Source organism: Pongo pygmaeus, chromosome X, assembly GCF_028885625.2.
Source record: "Pongo pygmaeus isolate AG05252 chromosome X, NHGRI_mPonPyg2-v2.0_pri, whole genome shotgun sequence".
Taxonomy (NCBI): Eukaryota; Metazoa; Chordata; class Mammalia; order Primates; family Hominidae; genus Pongo; species Pongo pygmaeus.
In genome coordinates this window covers 106492999-106511936 of record NC_072396.2, presented here as the reverse complement: position 1 = coordinate 106511936, position 18938 = coordinate 106492999, and the positions used below count along the sequence as shown (strand labels likewise).

At 41.7% G+C, this 18938-nt stretch overlaps 1 protein-coding gene across 1 annotated transcript; it reads left to right on the top strand.

The window, feature by feature from the left end:
* Positions 1-791: 791 nt before the first annotated feature.
* Positions 792-12331, top strand: TCP11X2 (t-complex 11 family, X-linked 2). Its single transcript, XM_054472438.1, is given in 11 exon segments — positions 792-958; positions 1323-1460; positions 3464-3596; positions 7246-7366; positions 8095-8315; positions 9076-9212; positions 9459-9530; positions 9533-9678; positions 9777-9958; positions 10720-10883; positions 12040-12331. Coding segments are annotated over 11 exon segments (1554 nt in total). The 5' UTR covers positions 792-951; the 3' UTR covers positions 12273-12331.
* Positions 12332-18938: the final 6607 nt, after the last annotated feature.

The following is an 18938-nucleotide window of genomic DNA, read 5'->3' as shown; positions in this document are numbered from 1 at the left end:
ACAATTGGATTGCAATGAAGAACATGCCAAGAATTGAGCTGAAAGAACCCAAACCAAAATGTAGGATTCCTCTCAGGCCTATGGTCTTGCCCCTTTACCACACAGCTTCTGTGGCTAGCCCTTTAAAATGATTCTTGATTTCCATATTTGTAAAATGAGAGTTTAACAGTTCATGTGTCTCTCCTTACTTTGTGTGGAGGATTCACTTATACAAAAGATAAAAGAAAACCCAAAACAGACTTCTGGAATTTTGTAGCCCTGTTGGTTCTTCATTTGTAGGGGCTGTATGAACAGCATGAAGTGAAACAAATAAACAACAAACGCTTATTTTTTCCCCCTAAATAGTTGTTTAAATGCTATTTTTGTTTCTGGGTCATTAGGGATAAAAGCTTTGAACAGTTCGTTCATGAGGAGCAGGGCTTGAGAAGATGACTTCCAAGCTCCTGAGGGGCTCCGAGCCTGGGCGGGAGGGTATGGACATGAAGCCTCCTTACGTCTATCTCAGCCTCCTGCCTTTATCACCCAATGGTGAGGCTCTGCTTGCCTTTTCTGCTCTCTTGGTTTCCAAGGCACCCTGGGCAAGTGATACCACCCCGCTACCCTGGAAACGGATCACCCTTTGTTTTCATGTTTGGACTCTCCTATCTTGTGTCACAGGTAGGGGTGCACTCCAGGTGGACCTCATAGTCTCCATGGTTCCGTCCTACTCCTCCCTGATGATCTCCCCTCTCTTCCTGGCTACAATGGTACTTCCCAGGACCAGGTTGGGGAGGCAGAGGGGCTTTGCTAGCAGACGCAGAGGCGAGGCCGCCAGTCGAGGACGAGGAGGAAGTGAGGGACCGGGGTCGCGAGGGCTGTGGGGGATACCCTGCTGCCTGAGTCCAGGCCGGCAGAGCCCCTTCAGGAAGGTCTGGAGCAGTAGCTAAGGAGTTAGAAGGTATTCCAGGACCAATGAAAGGTAGCCAGAGCCGAGGAAGATTGCTTTCCTAGCTTGGTCAGTAATGTGCAGTGTGCCCCGCTTCTGGCGAGTTATTGTCCATCTCTGGGCCTTCTTTTCCTCTTCTGCTTGCCCAACACCAAATCAAGCTTCTTTGATTTCAGTAAAGGAAGTGCCGCTAATTTCCCTTCCCCTCGAGGCTTGTTTGAAGACCCTAGTTGTTCCTTTGAGAGCCTTTGAGCCCTGGTACTTAATCCTTTCAACTGACGGCAGCGGATTCAGTCACCAGGACACACAATTGTAGTTGAAGAGGGCTCTTTCTTTTTGTCCCTGGGCCAGAGTCAGGTCTTACACAGCTTGCCTCTTCTTTTCTCTCCAATTCCAGATAACATCAAGATGCCAAAGACTGAGGAAACTGTGCTCCAGAGTGATGCCAGTGTAGCAGAGAATGGGGCCCCTGAGCCTAAAACACCAGGGCAGAGCCAGAAAAGCAAGAGTTTCTGTTTAGATGACCAGTCTCCTGGTAGGTCTAGAATCATGTCATCACTTCTATGGACAGCAATTAGGCTAAAGGAATAGACAGCCTGTGATTTAAGGGCCTTTAAGGGATATAGAAGGCTCTTGCAACCTTGCATTTTTCCTTACTAATCCTTCTGTTAGTCCTCTTTTGGATTATTCTTTCTCTTGTCTTTCTGCCCCCTCTAATTTTTACATGCAGGACTTAGGCCCCTAATTGGTAAGTAAAATTAAAAGAGTTTGGTTTTAGAGAAAGAGACAGACAAAGCAAGTTACTTGTGTTTGACAATAGTCGAGAGTGATTTAGTCAGTTCAAAGCCTGGGAAATAAATAGCATTCTTGTATTTTGAATTTGCAAAGTGTAAATGGTAGATCTAGGACAGATCAGAAGTGATCCAAATTATCTGTTGCTTCAGTTGTGTTCTGTCCTTTTCCAGGGGTGCTTTGTTGACATAAAAATTACCGCTGCTCTGGGGTAAAATTATTTAGGTCTTTAATAATAGCATTTTTATGTGAACATTGGGACTTTAAGTCTTTTTCACACCTTATGTTAGGCATTTGAAGCTTTGGCTTGACTAGTCCAACCTCACAGGAACTCAAATTGCAGCTCTTTTACAATAATCTCCAGTGAATTTAACCAAAGGTTAATCTGCAGACCTCTCCAGATGTAGCAATTTGATCTAACCTCTTGAACACTGAAACGGGAAAAAATATGAAGTTGAATCACGTGTGTTTCTCTGGTGGCCACTTGGGGTCACTGCTAGTAAGCAGAATGGCACAATTCATACTTCATAGTATCTCTCAAATAAATTATGTCTTAATGAATTAATTAGATGGTATATTTTAACATATGTAGCTTTTAGTTAGGATAGAAAGGAAATATCAGGATATTTCTATAGGATAGAGAGGAAAGATGAGACCAACTTTTCAACAAAAGTCTCATCAACTGTTTTTTAAATGAAAAATAAATGGGCATAAATAGACCATCTTCTTGGAGTGAGTTTTAGAATTCTTATATGTGAGTTTTATTGTATCTTAAGGATAAATCGTTCTCTCTGACCACGTTATGAAACTACATTGAAATTGAGTTACGAAATAGTTTTATTGCATATTTTATTTTACATATCAAGTAATAATTGTGGCTACTATATATACTTTGTTTCACTACTGAAAGTACTCTGTATGATGAATTTAGAACATTGGTTCCCAAATTCGAATGCTGGGCTATGACATAGTTCTTACCAATATTGAATGAAATAAAACGATAAAGACGTTGTAATGAGTTTTTAAAATAATATTAAATTGATTCAATTTAAAAGAGTACTCTTAATGCTGACTGTGTTTTCTTTATACTTTCTGAGGTGTTAAAATATGTTTTCTTTTTATGAAGTGATTATTTTGATGATGGTAGGGTAGTTTCATTGCTTGTTTGTTTGCTTTCATGTCCATATGTGGAAAAATAAAAATTGTCAAATCATTATCTGTCACTCATGTTGTTTTGAAATGTTGTCTGTTGAACACCCAGATTTGGAAACTACTGTTTTAGGAGCAGGATTCAGCTTTAGAGCCATCTAGTAAGATTCGTGTGGTATCTATAAGGAGATTTTAGCCTTCATCTTGTGTGTAGCCCCTGAGGTAGGAAGAGAACAGTGGGAACACAATAACTTTTAGATACACATTAATTTTACAAATCACAACTTATTCATTGTTTGCTGTGTTTTGCTTATGGTTTTACATTTGAAGTGGAAGGTTTTCAAAACTGTTTTATGTTTTTCAAAAACTAATTTCTTCCTCCCATGTCTGACTTCTCTGAGATGTTCAGTGTTACTGAAGAGCAAAGAGTTTAGAAAACTTCTGATAGTAAAATGATTCAATGAGTCTGTGTAAGATCCGTTTGATGAATCTAAACTTGGGGGCCTTACTTGGCAGAGTGAATCTCTAAATAAAATAAAAATTCTCTTTGTGTGGGTTCCCTGTTGATGATGGCTATGCTTTTTTTTTTTTTCCCAGAGAGCAGACCTGATGTCTTTTCTGTCACAGATCTGATAGAGACAGTTAATGAAGTTTCCAAACTGAGCATTTTGCACGAAATTGTAGTAAACGAAGATTTCTATGTGGAAGAGACCATTTTGCCTCCAAACAGGTACAGATTATTCAGTTTTTTTCCATTTTACTCTTCAGGGCGTAGGTACATAGCACAAATGACTTTTGGTCAGACTTGAAGCATCTTATTAATAAATTTAATGGTTGAGTGTGTCTTATATAGTACCAACAAATTAGTGTAATTATTACTTTAAAAGTGTCAAAGCAGCAAATTATATTTAAACAGGTAATAAACCAATGCAGTTACAGGTTGAACATCCCAAATCTGAAATCCACGATGCTCCAAAATCCAAAACATTTTGAGCGCCAACATGATGCTCAAAGGAAATGCTCATTGCGGTATACAAGTATGCTGCAAATATTCCAAAATCCAAAAAATCCGTAATCTGGCTAGGCGCAGTGTCTCACGACTGTTAAGTTCCAACACTTTGGGAGGCCAAGGCAGGTGGATTGCCTGAGTCCAGGAAGTCAAGGCCAGCCTGGGCAACATGGTGAAACCTTGTCTATACAAAAAATACAAAAATTAGCCGGGCATGGTGGTGCATGCCTGTAGTCCCAGCTACTCAGGAGGCTGAGGTGGGAGGATCCCTTGAGCCTGGGAAGCAGAGGTTGCAGTGAACTGAGATCGCGAACACGCCACTGCACTCCAGTCTGGGCGACAGAGTAAGACCCTGTCTCAAATAATAATAATAACAATAATAATCCGTAATCCAAAATACTCCCGTCCCAAGCATCTTGGAAAAGGGGTATTCATTCTGTATTGCAAAATGTTCATTTCAGGATCTTAGTTAATAATGAAACATAGAGTGATTTTCAGATCTTTTCAGACAGACTTGGAAGAAGTAACTCCTAGCCGTTCAACTTTTAATTGTCTGCAGATTAAACAGGCACAGATGAGCAGATTTTCTAATAGTGGTTTTGTTCACTCTTCAGGAGTAGGAAATTTCAGGGGACATTTCTGCTTCATAATCAGTGTAATAAAGATTCTGCAAATCAAGATTAGAACCCCATCGATAAATAGTGTGCTTCTACAATTAGGCTTTATATTGGTTTCTCTTAATTATATTGATATAACAATATATGATTAAGAATCATCCAGCATTTATGGATTGAATGCTTCTAGTGTTTATTAAGAGTTAAATGGGTTGATTTCTTTGTCAGAATCTGTATTTTGTGGTATTTCTAATTTCCCACCTTAAATGCTTCTGTTATTTTGCCACTTTTGGGATTCTGTTACATAAAGCAACTTGCTTTGTCAGTGGTTCTCTTGATCTTCACACTTCTTAGATTTTCCTTTGTCTGTTGCCAAGGATGCCTTACCTGAAGGAAGTTTTTACCAAAACACAGGTCTCGTAGCATCTCCCTCATTGCCTTTATAGTCCCTGCGGCCCGAGTTAGATTTGTTTTTCTCCTGGTAGGGGTGCAGAAAAAAAGTGAAACTAAGAGAATGAAGGTCTGTTAAAGTGGCTAGGGATCTCAGGGGGTGGATAGATGAAGCAGGAGGAATAATATTATTTAGGGCTTGGATTTCACTGTGTTTTTTAAATTAACAGGCTTTTTCAAATGTAGTAATACAAAATGTATACTGGATAAGAGGTTGAAATAGAGTTTGGGGTTATCCATTATCTACAGATAATTGACAATTAGTTTTCCCTTTGGACTTATAAAATTACACAGTTATCGGTTTTTAGGGGAAATCTCATAATCAGACATTTATTCAACAAACATTTATTGAGTACTTATTAGGTGGAAGGCAGAATGCTGAAAGCTGAAGACATATAGTTGAGTGAGTCACTGTCTTTGCCATCAAAAAGCTTCTGTAGGGAAGATAGTCAAATAGCTACTGTGCAGAGTGATAAGTTATCTCATATCTAGTGTGTGGAGTTCGATGCACTGCTCAGCTACCTGGGGAAGGTCAGTGAAGGCTTTCCTAATAAGGTAACACTTGAATTGAGTCTTTTCAGGTGGTTTAGGGGAGAAGGGACTCTTCTGGAAGAGGAAATGTCATTTCAGAGCCATAGAGGGATGGAAGACAATTATATATTATTTATAAGTGGACTTTTATTGTTAGAGCACAGGATGTAGGAGGAGAAAGAAGGTTAAGGTAGGAGAAGTGGCAGAATAGGATCGTGAAGGGACTTAAAGGCCACGTACACTGCTAGAGATAGGTAGCTTCTGAAAAACTTTAAATGAGTATGCTATTATGATCCGATTTGTGTCTTAGAAAACTCATTGATTTTATCAAAAATATGTACCATTGTTGGGGTAAGGTTTTGTGGGTGTAAGGTGGCCATTTAATAGACTATCGCAATAGTTCAGGAAAGAGATGACAGTGGGTGGGGACTGATTCCAGAGATATTTAGGAAGCAAAATCTCTGGAATTGGGTGACTGAGTGGATAAAAGACATGAGGGGAAAGGAATTAAGAAGGACTACAGTACACACCAGATAGATAATAGTTGAACTTTCACAGGTTAGATTGTTGTGTTGGAGGAGAAACTTTGAATTTTTGTTTCATATATTTTTTAATCACTTGTATTTTTGTAAACAGAAAGCATACATTACTATTATATACATACGTGTATATACACACACATATACATATATACAATGCATGTATACATATATACACATGCATGTATACATATATACACATGCATGTATACATATATACACATGCATGTATACATATATACAGACACATATATGCATGTATGTATGCATGTATGTATGCATGTATGCGTGTATACATACACGCATACATGTATACATGCATATACATATATACATATATGTGTATATATATGCATATATATGTGTGTGTGTGTATATATATATTTTTTTGTTTTGTTTTTTGGTTTTTTTTGAGACCGAGTCTCACTCTGTCACCAGGCTGGAGTGCAGTGGCACTATTTCGGCTCACTGCAAACTTTGCTTCCTGGGTTTAAGCAATTCTCGTGCCTCAACCTCCCGGGTAGCTGGGACTATATGCACCCGCCACCACGCCCAGTTAATTTTTGTGTTTTTAGTAGAGACGGGGTTTCTCCATGTTGGCCAGGATGGTCTCAAACTCCTGACCTCGTGATCCGCCCGCATCGACCTCCCAAAATGCTGGGATTACAGGCGTGAGCCACCGCGCCCGGCCTACTATTATATTTTTTAAAGAGAAAAAGTCTCAGATTTCTGGTTACAGAACTAAGTATACATGAGGAACAAATTTAATGAAGGAAGATAAGGCATTCAGTTTTGGGCTTGCTGAATTTAAAGTGTCTCAAAAGACCTTCAAGTATTATCAAGAGGTAAAATCCTTTCCTAGATTTCAGGCCTGAAGGAAAAATAGCATCTGGTTCAAAGTTTTAAGTCTATGGCAGTGGAAACTAAGTCACACATGCAGGCTAGGTGCAGAACTAGGGTTAGAAGTCGGAGTCTCAACTCCTAGTTTATGGTTCTTCCTGCTGCAGAAAGAGAGCGTCTCTGGAACCTTGAGGTACCCTTCTGAGAGAATTTAGCCAGTGCTTTTCCATCTGAGACTACCTTCAGTTTAGTCAGCCCTTCTCAAGTCTAAACATAGGTCCTCCTAGCCTGTCAATTTAATGGTCTTTCATAATTTTAAATGCTGTTTGGGAAATTATGATCCCGTATCAATTCTCTAGGTAAAAGAGCAATCTGCTCATTTAACCCTTCTTATAGTGTAGAAGGCAGGTTTGCGGAGGCAATGTACAATGCTTTTTGGAACCATCTGAAGGAACAGCTATTGAGTACTCCTCCTGACTTCACTTGTGCTCTTGAACTTCTAAAAGATGTTAAGGAGGTGAGTAACCAACTCCCATTCGTGGATGGGAAGTTCCTGGGCATCTCAGAACCTTGGATTGTCAATGGCTATTAATATATCAAGTAGCATACTTTTTTTAATGTGACCTACTACTTAAATAGATAGGATGGGGCAGCTTCCATTTTATTTGTATAAGATGAAACTTGACCATTGGGCGATGACTATAACAATATATAACTCAATTAAATTCTTACTGAAACCCCACTATGGTCTATGTGTTTCAGAATCCCGGAGATGAATAGGCGAGCCCTTGCCCACAAGGAACTTACATGTTTGAGTCAAAAGGCTATTTCAAGGGAACCTTAAAGATTCCAAATTTGCTGTTTTATCCTCACACTTTGGAGTAAAACAATCTAAAAGTGTCCTTATCCTTTATTAAGAATGCCTCATCTCCTTGCGGTGGTGTGTATTTCATATTTCTTATATCCCACACATTTAAAACCACATTCTTATTTTTATTCATATTTTTACCTCATTCTACCTAAAAAATAATAATGACTACTACTATAACTGATCCCAGTGAAACCTTGAATGGTAATTGTCTTCCAAACAGAAAGAAATAATACTCTCTAAGAAACGTAGAGACTCAGTTTTCTGCCCCCCAGAAGACATAATCTGGGATGCCTTTGGCCTAAGAGCATAGTTCATTGGAGAAAGTTTGAGGTTCTAAACAGAACTTGGCTTCTTTGATTTCCTTTGTTGGGCAGACCTTGCTATCACTGCTATTACCATGGCAGTACCGCCTAAGAAATGAGATAGAAGCAGCTCTGGACACAGATCTCCTCAAGCAGGAAGCAGAACATGGGGCCCTGGATGTCCCTCATCTTTCTAACTACATTCTCAATTTGATGGCTATTCTATGTGCACCAGTTCGAGATGAAGCAATACAGAAACTAGAGACCATAAGAGATCCAGTGCAGTTACTGAGGTGAGAGTCTAGATGTGCTGTCCCTCAAATCTGCCTTAGACACTGTGTCGGAGAACTCTGAGCCAGCTACTGTGATATAGCCCCTGTCTTATCTAGCTCTTGTGTACTGACGACCTGACTAACATACCTTTTCTCCTTTCTGGATTATTGGCTTTCGTTTTCCAAGGACAGTCTCTCAGGGTTCCTTTGATGATCTTTAGATCAGTTGGATCTCCTTTATGTCATGATACTGTTAAGACATTAAGGTACAGTAATTCTTTCTCCTATAGATTGCAAATTGCCTTTTCCCAGATGTTGTCCTGTTTGTCCCAACTCAAACCTTGTGAGGGGACAGGAAAGAGGATTATCCGTGTTTCACAGCTAGAAGTACCAGGACCAGGAAAAGTAAAATGATCTGCTCAATGAGTTAGAAATTCAGTCACCCACATCCCAGCTACCCACATATAATTGTTAACACCTTGGTGTTAGTCAGTGGACTACCCTTTTTTCAAGGTGACAGAATGACTACAGGCAAAAGAGCTCTCATCTGGTTGTTAAAGTGTCAGGAGGTATAACTGTCCTTAGTTTTGCCATCAACTCACTCTATGGCCTTGGGTCACTGGCCACAGTACCATTATTCATAAGTTGAAGTAGGACTGTTTGTTTTTAAGGCTTCTTCTGACTCTCAAATACTCTGCTTTTATGGCTCCTTGCTTGGATTCCACCCTTTCAGAATAGATTTCCTTTAATAGTGTAAATGTTCTGTTTCTCCCTATGGCAGGGGCATCTTCCGTGTTCTGGGCCTAATGAAAACGGACATGGTGAACTATACCATCCAGAGCTTTCGACCCTACCTGCAGGAACATTCCATCCAGTATGAACAAGTTAAATTCCAGGAACTCCTTGATAAACAGCCCAGTATGTTTAAAATTTAAGGGCAGGAGAGGGGAGATTTGACCTCGGGTCTGCCTTCTTATAGCAATAGAGGCTATTTTCTATTTTTTGAATAGAAAGTTTCTTCCTTGGGCAAGGGGTAGGGAGAAGGAGTGTTTCTCTAAGATAGAAAGATCTACAAAATCACTTCTTTATAGACCAAGAGTATGTCTCAGAGCCGTCATTTTCAAGTCTTGGAATTTTAAGATGCATATTCCCTTCTCGTCGTAGGTCTCCTCGATTATACCACAAAATGGCTAACCAAAGCAGCCACAGACATCACTACACTATGTCCGAGTTCTCCGACTCACCTAGCTCCTCCTGCAGCATGGCGTGTTCACTTCCAAACGGGGCAGGTAACAACTCAGAGCCCCCCAGTCCAACAGTGGTGCTATACCAAGGCTACCTGAACTTCCTCCTCTGGGATCCTGAAAACGAAGAATTCCTGGAGGTAGGGATGTGTGTTTGGGCATTGCCTTGTTCTGTGGTATTCAGTGCCTCCATTCAAACCCTCCTCTTCTGATGGGCTGTCCTTCGCTCCCTCACCAGACTCTGCTGATGGACAGAATCCGGCTCCAGGAACTGGCGGTCCAGTTGCACCAGTTAACTGTCCTGGCCTCAGTCTTGCTAGTGGCCAGAAGCTTCTCTGGTGAAGTTTTATTCAGCTCACCTGAATGTGTGGATAGACTGAAATGCATCACCAAGGCCCTAACTGAGGAATTTATCTCCAGGTAAGATTCATAGATCTCTGTTAGAGAGGGAAATGTGTGGTATTTGGGACATAGGTAATATCAATACTATTATTGCTTATTCTTCATCACAAATGACACAAAGGCCCTTGGAAATGATCTGCAAAGATTTTGGTATCTTTGATAAGTTGCATTGGGGTTTGGGATACAGAAAATAAAACTTATTTTCCAAAGACGAGAGTGTGGAAGCCAGTTTGCTACAAATATTCCTCATGTGTTTGCTAAAAATGAGTCATTATATACTTGATTGAATGACAGTGGATTTGTGCTATGTATATCCAGAAGTTGATCAGTTGGTCAGTGATATTGACCATTCACTGCATGTAGGGGCAGGGATGTTATACCAAAGTACAAGGAGGAGTAGGAAGTCCAAGCCTCTTAATATATTTGCAATTTAATTGGTGGGGTAGGAGAAAAACCATGAAAAATATCCAATAGACTCTTAAAACAATATTTAAATACAGTTGATGGGACTGGAAAATGCTGAGTGGATCCAAGGATGGAGCCGAACCCTTGCCCAATTCACATTGTTTTCGTCGAAGTGGCATATGGTACTGTATGTCGGGATCAGGTGGTACCTTGCGGGTAACAATGAGTGTATTTCATCTGCCCAGTGGCTAATGCTGTCTTCTGGTGGCAGAGAGCCAGAATTCTTCCTGGAATAGGCCTAGCTTGTGGTATGAGGCTCTCTGGGCTTTGCCCCTCTGCCAGGCCCACTCTGCATTCTATCCCTTATTATGAAGGCCTGAAGAGACTATGCTGAGTGTGAGTGAACAGGTGTCTCAGGAAGTCCATCAAGGCCTTAAGGACATGGGCCTCACTACTCTGAGCAGTGAAAACACAGCATCTCTTCTAGGCCAACTCCAGAACATCACCAAGAAAGAGAACTGCATTCGTAGCATTGTTGGTAAGAATCTCCATGGTCGTCGTGCAGAAAAGTGGCAAGAATGTGGGGCGTGGGTGGGTAGACCTTACCCTGAATGTGAGTTACCTAACCATTTAAAAATGAAAAGGCATGATCATTTGGAAAGTTTTTTAGCTTTAGTTTCCTCGTCTATAATGTGCACTGTTCAAATAGATCTTTCTCAATTTGGAGAATGCATGTATGGTTTGAAGACAGCTCTGCACCCAAGATATGTCACTCACAGGTGTTGGATACTGTCACACTAACCCTATGAAATCATTCCTGGTATTTTCTTTTTTCTTTTCTTTTCTTTTTTTTCTCCTTTTGAGACAAAGTCTCACTCTGTTGCCCAAGTTGGAGTGCAGTGGCGCGATCTAGGCTCACTGCAACCTCCACCTTCCGAGTTCAAGCGATTCTACTGCCTCAGCCTCCCGAGTAGCTGAGACTACAGGCACGCGCCACCATACCTGGCTAATTTTTTTGTATTTTTAGTAGAGATGGGGTTTCACCATGTTGTCCAGGCTGGTCTCGAACTCCTGACCTCGTGATCTGCCTGCCTCAGACTCCCAAAGTGCTGGGATTACATACGTGAGCCACCACGCCCAGCCCGTTCCTGGTCATATTCTAAATGTCGGCCAAGATATATGGAGAAACCCTTTCTCTATCCTATGCTTGAAGCTACCATTTGGGCCCCTACGCCTCTCCATGGAAGTGATGCTGAGTTGGGCTGTAGGACATGTTCCATGCTGGAATGGAAGCAGTGAACTTGGCCAGCTTGCTTTGAACTTTACCATCTGATCATAGCCTGGATTGGGTGTACGGGACTGAACTTGGTGCACTGGCTGCAACACGTGTTGTTACTTTCAGGTACCGGGTCTACCCTAGGATCTCACGTACAGCTACATAAAGTAATCTTATGAACCCCCAGAAATTTACTACCTCAGCATCTTTTGATCATGCATTGTCCTTTGGGAGCTTGATGGCATTCCATTCCCCCAAACAAACAAAAATCTCATGTATACGGTTTACCCAAATGAGCAGAGAGGTCAGTGAATGACTCGGTTAATGCAAAACTTTGGTGAGCAGATAGAGCAAAGGCATTGTGAATTTGTTCTGTACCATCTTTGTTCCTCTTTTCATTGTTTTTCCCTGCTCACAGATCAGTGGATCCGTTTGTTTCTCAAATGCTGTTTGCTTCATGGCATGCAGGAGTCTCTGCTACACTTTCCTGGAGGCCTCATTCTCATTGAAAAGGAGTTGGCAGAACTGGGCTGGAAGTTTCTCAATCTGATGCATCATAATCAGCAGGTATTTGGCCCATACTATGCGGAGATCCTAAAAAACATCATCCATCCAGCTCAAGCACAAGAAACAGATGTGGAGCCTAACTGATAGTGCTGGACCCCAGCTATGGCGACAGGGACTCAGGAGAGAGAGGTCAGCATGTTCCTGGGAGGACATCACCTGCAGTTAGTCGAACAGTCAGCCGTCTTCCTCGCTATAGCCAGGACACAGGGATGCAGGGGTCAAGCATGTAAACACCAACTGGCCCAATCCCCTTCACTAATAAACTTCTGAGCTGCAATAAAATTTCAGTTCCTCCTGTGTTCTAGCTGAAGTCAGGTTCTGCAGCCTCATCCCCTAACTAGCTGAGTGAGAATCCAGTGGGCCCTCTGTTTTCCCTTCATTGGCTGATCATTCTTCAGTATGCTTGCCTGAGCCGAATCTGAGCATCAGGTACTGATAAGGGAGAGTCCTGGGACTGTATAGAATAATGCCCCCTGAAAACTGGGAAGGAGCTAAGAGACCAAAGAATGACCCGGACAAGTCCGGCTTGATAAGCAGATGAATTTATTGGGACTTACGTATAGGGCATTCCTGGGTGGCAGCAGGACAGCTCTGGGGATCTGCCCTGACACTCCTGTGCAAGCTGCTTTTAAGCTAATTTTCTGGCTCTTTGCATTCCGTATGCAATGAGACTCTTTTTCTTGGTATGTTTCCCAGTATGCTCTGGGATGTTTTGGTTCTCACAGACACCTCGGCTCCTAAGCTGGGCACCATGCATGGCCTTAGACCACCACCTGGCCTTCACGGTTCAGGCAGCAGATGTACAGCCTTAAGTAATCTGGTGGGGGAGGGGGGAACTCATTAACCTACAGTCACTAGCGTTATTTTCTCCAGTGAAAAATCATTTCCTTGAGGGCTTTGAAAACTCTTTGTGAGATTATCCAGAGAATGAATATAAGGGCTTCTGGAAGTCAGAAATTCACTGAATTGCAGATGAAGAGAAGACATAGAACTCCATTTCTAGCACCACATTTCCCTATAATTTTCAAGGATACAGCAATAGCAAGAGTTCCCAACTCCCGTTCTAGTGTCTGGTTTGAAGCAGTATGAAAACTGGGGATTGGTTGAAAGTTGATATTGTGAATATCAACTTTGTGCCAACAAGCATTCGGCTAAGGACAGGTCTCAGCTTCCATGGGATTTCTCTTTCTTTTAAGTGATTCTAGGGGTCAGGCTTGGAATCTCTGATAATGACAGTAAACTGAAGCAATTAGGTCAGTGAGTATCATATCAAGTTCACCCCAATCCTATTTCTATAGCTGAATTAATCTTATCTTTCCACATCTCTAGGCTTAGAACGTCTCATTCTTCTTGACAGAATCGTTGTGCGTATTCAAGCGTGGGGCAGCTGCCATGCTTTTTCCCACTCCTAGTCTGGGACTCCAACTGCCAAGTTATGAATATTAGCTGACTTGGCTGATATTCACAAATGATAAATGTTCTTGGTCCACAAGGACTTGGGCTTGTTTTTAGAGACTGCAGAGGTTCATCCCATCATTCTCAGGCCAACTGCAGCAGACAAGCAGCAATCTAGAAAATTAGGAGAAAATTTAGGTTTGGATTTGGACTAGGTTTGGATTCAGAATGGACAGGGGACAATAGAAAGTTACTTATGGGACAGACCCAAACTGGGTGAAAAAAATCATGTCCTCATTATTTCGGCAGATGGAAGGAGCTGAGTACAATTTACTCAGCCCAAGAAAAATAACAGATGAGATTGGAGTTCCATTAGTCCCAGGGGAACCACGTGATTGATTTCCCTAGAGGGCAGATACCAGATGGGTGACATAGCTGGGTAAACAGAGTTCTACTTTTACTTTGGCTGGAGATGAGGCACACAGAAAAGCTGTGGAATGGATCATTCAAGTGTTCTAATCTCGTGACTAGATAGTCTCCGGACAGAGACCATGGCAGATGAATGTTTTATAATTAATAAATAGGCAGTGAGCCTGGCCTAGTTAAATTTTCTAATCTGATTAGACAATACTAATACAATTTTTTTAAAAAAATATTGATTTTGGGAGCCAGATTATCTTACAGACAAGTGCGTTCTGAAGTGATCCCTGTGAAGATGACTGAGTAGTTGACAGATACTGACTTCGGGCTGCAATGAAACTTTGCTTTATACTTTATAATTAAAATCTGACTTGTGCTGATTTCTTGGAGATTTTGAGTTTATTGATTCTCTTGTGCTTCTACATGGAGGAAATGGGAATCCTGATCCTAAACAAGGAAAGATAGCTCCACTCAATTCTGTTCACCATTTAGGGATGGATGGATGCACATGATTAAAAATGACATGCAGTACAGAGAAAATTCGTTTTTTTCCCCACCCCTGTATCTCATTTATCCTACTTAGAGGAAACTATATCCAGGTTTTTGTGCATACTTCTAAAGATATTCTGTGCATATGCAAGTACATATTATAATTATAACTAATATTTGTGAGTGTGTATGCACCAGGCACTCTTTTAAGCACTCTACATATATTATTTCAATTATTCCTTAACAATTTATCTCCAATCTACTTTTCCAATTCTAGAACAATGTTGTACAGAAAGCTGTAACTGAGGGTAAGAACTGGTGTTTGTTTGTTTGTTTGTTTATATATTTATTTATCTGGTCTTCTTTGAGTGAGTAAATCATTTCACTTTCTTGGGCTTTGTCTTCATCTATAAAATTCTATACTTGACTAAATTACTGATTTTCTTGTTCAATTCTATAGAGTCATTTTTCAAAAAATGAAATCTTTCCGGAAGATCACGAATAAGAGAGATCAAAGCTAGGCAGCTTGAGTTGAAGTAGAGCTGGAAGAAGGAGTTTTGAGGACTGTTTCAAAACCCCTGGACTAGATGATCTCTAAAGGTTCCTGTATTATTTTCTTCTTTTCTTATGGCTGTTGTAACAAATTACCCCCTGAACTTTGTGGCTTAAAATAACATGCATGTATTCTCTTATCATCCTGAGCGTCAGAAGACCAAAATCAGTTTCAGTGGGTGAAAATCAGGGAGTCAGTAGGGCCAGGCTCCCTCTGGAAGCTCTAAGGGAGAATCCATTGCCTTGCCATTTTTAGCTTCTGAAGCTGTATTCTTTATTCCTTGGCAAGGCAATGGATTCTTCCCTGGAGCTTCCAGAGCTCCCATTCCTTTATCATCCAAGCCAGCATCATAGCGTCTTGTGTCAGTCATCACATTGCCTCCTTCTATGTGAAATGTCCCTCTCCTTCCCTCTTAATAAGGAAACGTTCTTACATTTAGGGCCAGGCAGGATAATCTCCCCACCTCAAGATCCTTAGTCACATTTGTAAAGTCCCTTTTGCCATATAAGGTGACAGTCAGGGGTTCCAGAGACTACAACATGGATATCTTTGGAGGCCATTATTTAGCTTACCACAGCACACCCTCTAACTCCCCAAAATTCATGTTCATTCTACATGCAAAATATATTTGCCTCACCTCAATATCCCCAAAAGTCTTAACACCAACTCGAGTTGAAAATCTCATCTGTAAATCATCTAAACCAGGTGTGAGACAGACGCTGGGTATGATCCTTCTTGAGGCAAAATTTCTTTTCATCAGTGGCCCTGCGAACTAGAAAAAAAAGTTACCTCTTTTTTATTACAGTGGTGACATGGACATAGGATAATGGTTATAGACAGTCCCCCTCCCAACGGGAAAAAATGAAAGCAAGCAAAAAGTTACCAGCTCCAAGCCAACTTGAAATCCAATCAGGTAAACTCATTTAGGTTTCAAGGCCTGGGAATATTCCTCCGTGGCTAGAGGCTCTGCCCTCTATGCCCGAGGCTCCACCCTTTAAGTGAACAGAGCCAGGCTCTGTCCTCAGAGTCATCTTTTTTTGTTTTTGTTTTTGTTTTGAAGAGTAGTACATGTTTGCAGCAGAATACTTTTAACTGCCTGTTTCCTGCCTGTAGAACTTTGGAAGTCCAACAGCCTTCTTTTATTTCATCCTCTCTCTGTCACTTTCAGTTCAAGTTGGCAGTGTTTCTGCTGGCATGGCATTCTTTGAAAACCTCATGGGTCTACTCTATGTGTTGAGGATTCTCTCCATTGGACAAGAGGTTACTTGACAGATCTTTCCCGGATAATCTTATCTCTATTGCTGGATTCTGCTGAGAAGATCGAGGGGATCCATGAGTCACATGCATAATTTCATTGAGCCCTGCGAATATTCTGATCTTTTCATCCTTTCAAAGCTTTAGCAAAAGATTCTCCAGCCATATCCTTGGCTTTCTCCTTAGTGCATGTTTTCCTGAGAGTAAATCTCCTAATTTTAGCATTTTGTGCGGTCTGAATAGGCTGAGAATTTCCCACATCTTAAAGTCTTGTTTCCTTTTTGCTTAACAGCTCTCATCCCTCAATTTCTCCCTTTATTCTCGTATTATACTGTAAGCGCCACTAAGAAACCAGGCCACAGCTTCAACATGTTACTGGGAAATCTACTCAGATAAATAGTCAGGTTCATCCTTTTTAAGTTCTGCTTTCCACACAAATGCAAGGCACAATTGAGCTGAGCTTTCTGCCCCGATGTGACAAGAATACCCTGTCTCCCAGTTTCCAAAAACATGTTTCTTACTTCTTTCTGAGCCCTCAACAGCAGTGCCTTTTATCATCCATATTTCTACCAACAGTCTGTGATAATTTAGGTATTCTCTAAGACAGTATAGGCTTTCTTTGCTGCACGAGTCACTCCCTTCTGCTACATTCTTTATTGAGATATAATTTACACAACAAGTTTCCTATTTTAAAAGATACAATTCAGACTTTTTTTTTCAGTGCGCTGGCTGTGTTGTGTGCGATCATTCCCACAATCTATTCTGATAACATTTCCATCATCCTAAAAAGAAATCCTGCACCTATTAGCAGATCCCTGCCCTAACCCCTAGTGGTTACTAATCTACATTATCAGGGGCTCCTATGTGAGCGGTATTCCTTGTGGCCTCACAGTGGCTTAGCCCTGGGATAAGTCCAGCAAGGGGTGGGGGAAGCAAAGCAATGCACTGTGCCTGACCACTGTCTACCTGGTGCTAGAGTGGTGGCTGCCCTCCCAAGGCAAAGACCTTGGCAGCAGAGAAAGTAGTTAAGAAGGAAGTTTTTTTTGGAGGCGCAAAGTCTCTAGAAGTGTGGGAAGACCCTCTCTGCATGCAGTCCCACGTAAAGACCTCAAATTCCAAGGCTAGAGAGGAGGTACAGAGCCTTGGTGACTGGAATCTATGTATTTCCAATTTCCTCATGCCAACTTGAAGCTTAAAGACTGGTTTGGAAGATTTTGTTTCAGTTTCCCAGCTGCAAAATCTTCCATCGGCCTGGACTTCTGGGCCTTTAGGGCTAGCTGATCGGCCACCTTACATGCCCGCCCCAAAGTCAGGATGGTCTCCTGAGTCAGATCCTGGGAGGAAACAGATTACAACCGCAATAATTTGGGGGTTTAGGGGCTGTTTCTTCCCTTTCTGATGCCTGTCCTGTGTCACCATGCCCCTACGCAGAGCGCCGGCACAGGCATAATCTGGACCAGAGAGATTATTATACTGGCAATGTGAGCTGCAGTCACACAATGTGTAACTAAGTTGCCCCATTTAGTCTTCAAAAGAAGCCCTTGAGATTGGTTGCACTATATCCCAGTTTTTACAGCTGAGGAACTAGGCACAGTGAAAGTTGTGCAAGATCATATAGCTAGTGAGTGTCTGAGCCCAGAATCAAACAGAGGCAGTCTGTTACCAGAGCCTCTACTCCTAAGCACCCCACTGCCACCAGGCAGGTGGTAAGGTTTGGGACACACATAAGGTTCCAATGACGTTGGGAGTGCCAAGAGTTGTCTGGGTTCCAGAACCACACATCTTGTGGAAAACACCATTTTCTCTGACACCTAACAGCAACATCCACCCTAGTACTGAGAGGGCAGCAGGGAGCTCTGTGAAAGGTGGATTAGCTTGCTGGGGCTGCCATAATAAAGTATACAAACTGGGTGGCTTAAACAACAAGCGTGTATTTTCTCACAGTTGTGGAGGCTAGACATCTGAAATCAAGGTGTCAGCAATGCTGGTTCCTTCTGAGAGCTGAGAAGGAAGGATCTGTTCCAGGCCTCTCTTCTTGGCTTACAGATGGCTGTGTTCTCCCTATGTCTGTTCACATTATTTTCACTTTGTGCATGTCTTGTACAAATTTCCCCCCTTTTATAAGGACCCCAGTATGACCTCATCTTAATTAACTACAACTGCAGCAACTCTATTTCCAAATAAAGTAACATTCTGAGGTACTGAAGGTTAGATCTTCAACATACGAATTGTTGCAAGGGACATAATCCAACCTGTAAACAGACAGCATCCTCACTTCACAGGCTCTGTCATTACTTCTCTTCCATCTCACTGTGGACAGTGTATGTAAGGACGTGCTCCCTCTTCAGAGGCCAGTGGTGTCCATAAACAAACTGGAGCAGAACCTCGAGGAAAGAGAAGCTATTGCCCGGGAGAGCATAGGCGCCCCAAAGAAGAAAATTGGGAGGATGTCACATAAAGTATTAGACCAAAGGTTTGGTAAATAGGACCTCCATGTCGACAAAGGAGGAAGGCTGGGCAAAATGCAGACCTTGCCTGACCTAGGAGAACCTGTCACCGAAGTGTTGGGCAAGCCCCTTCCTTCCTTCCTCTGTGCTTTAATGTCACCAGTTGTTATGTACTGAATTGTGGTCCCCCAA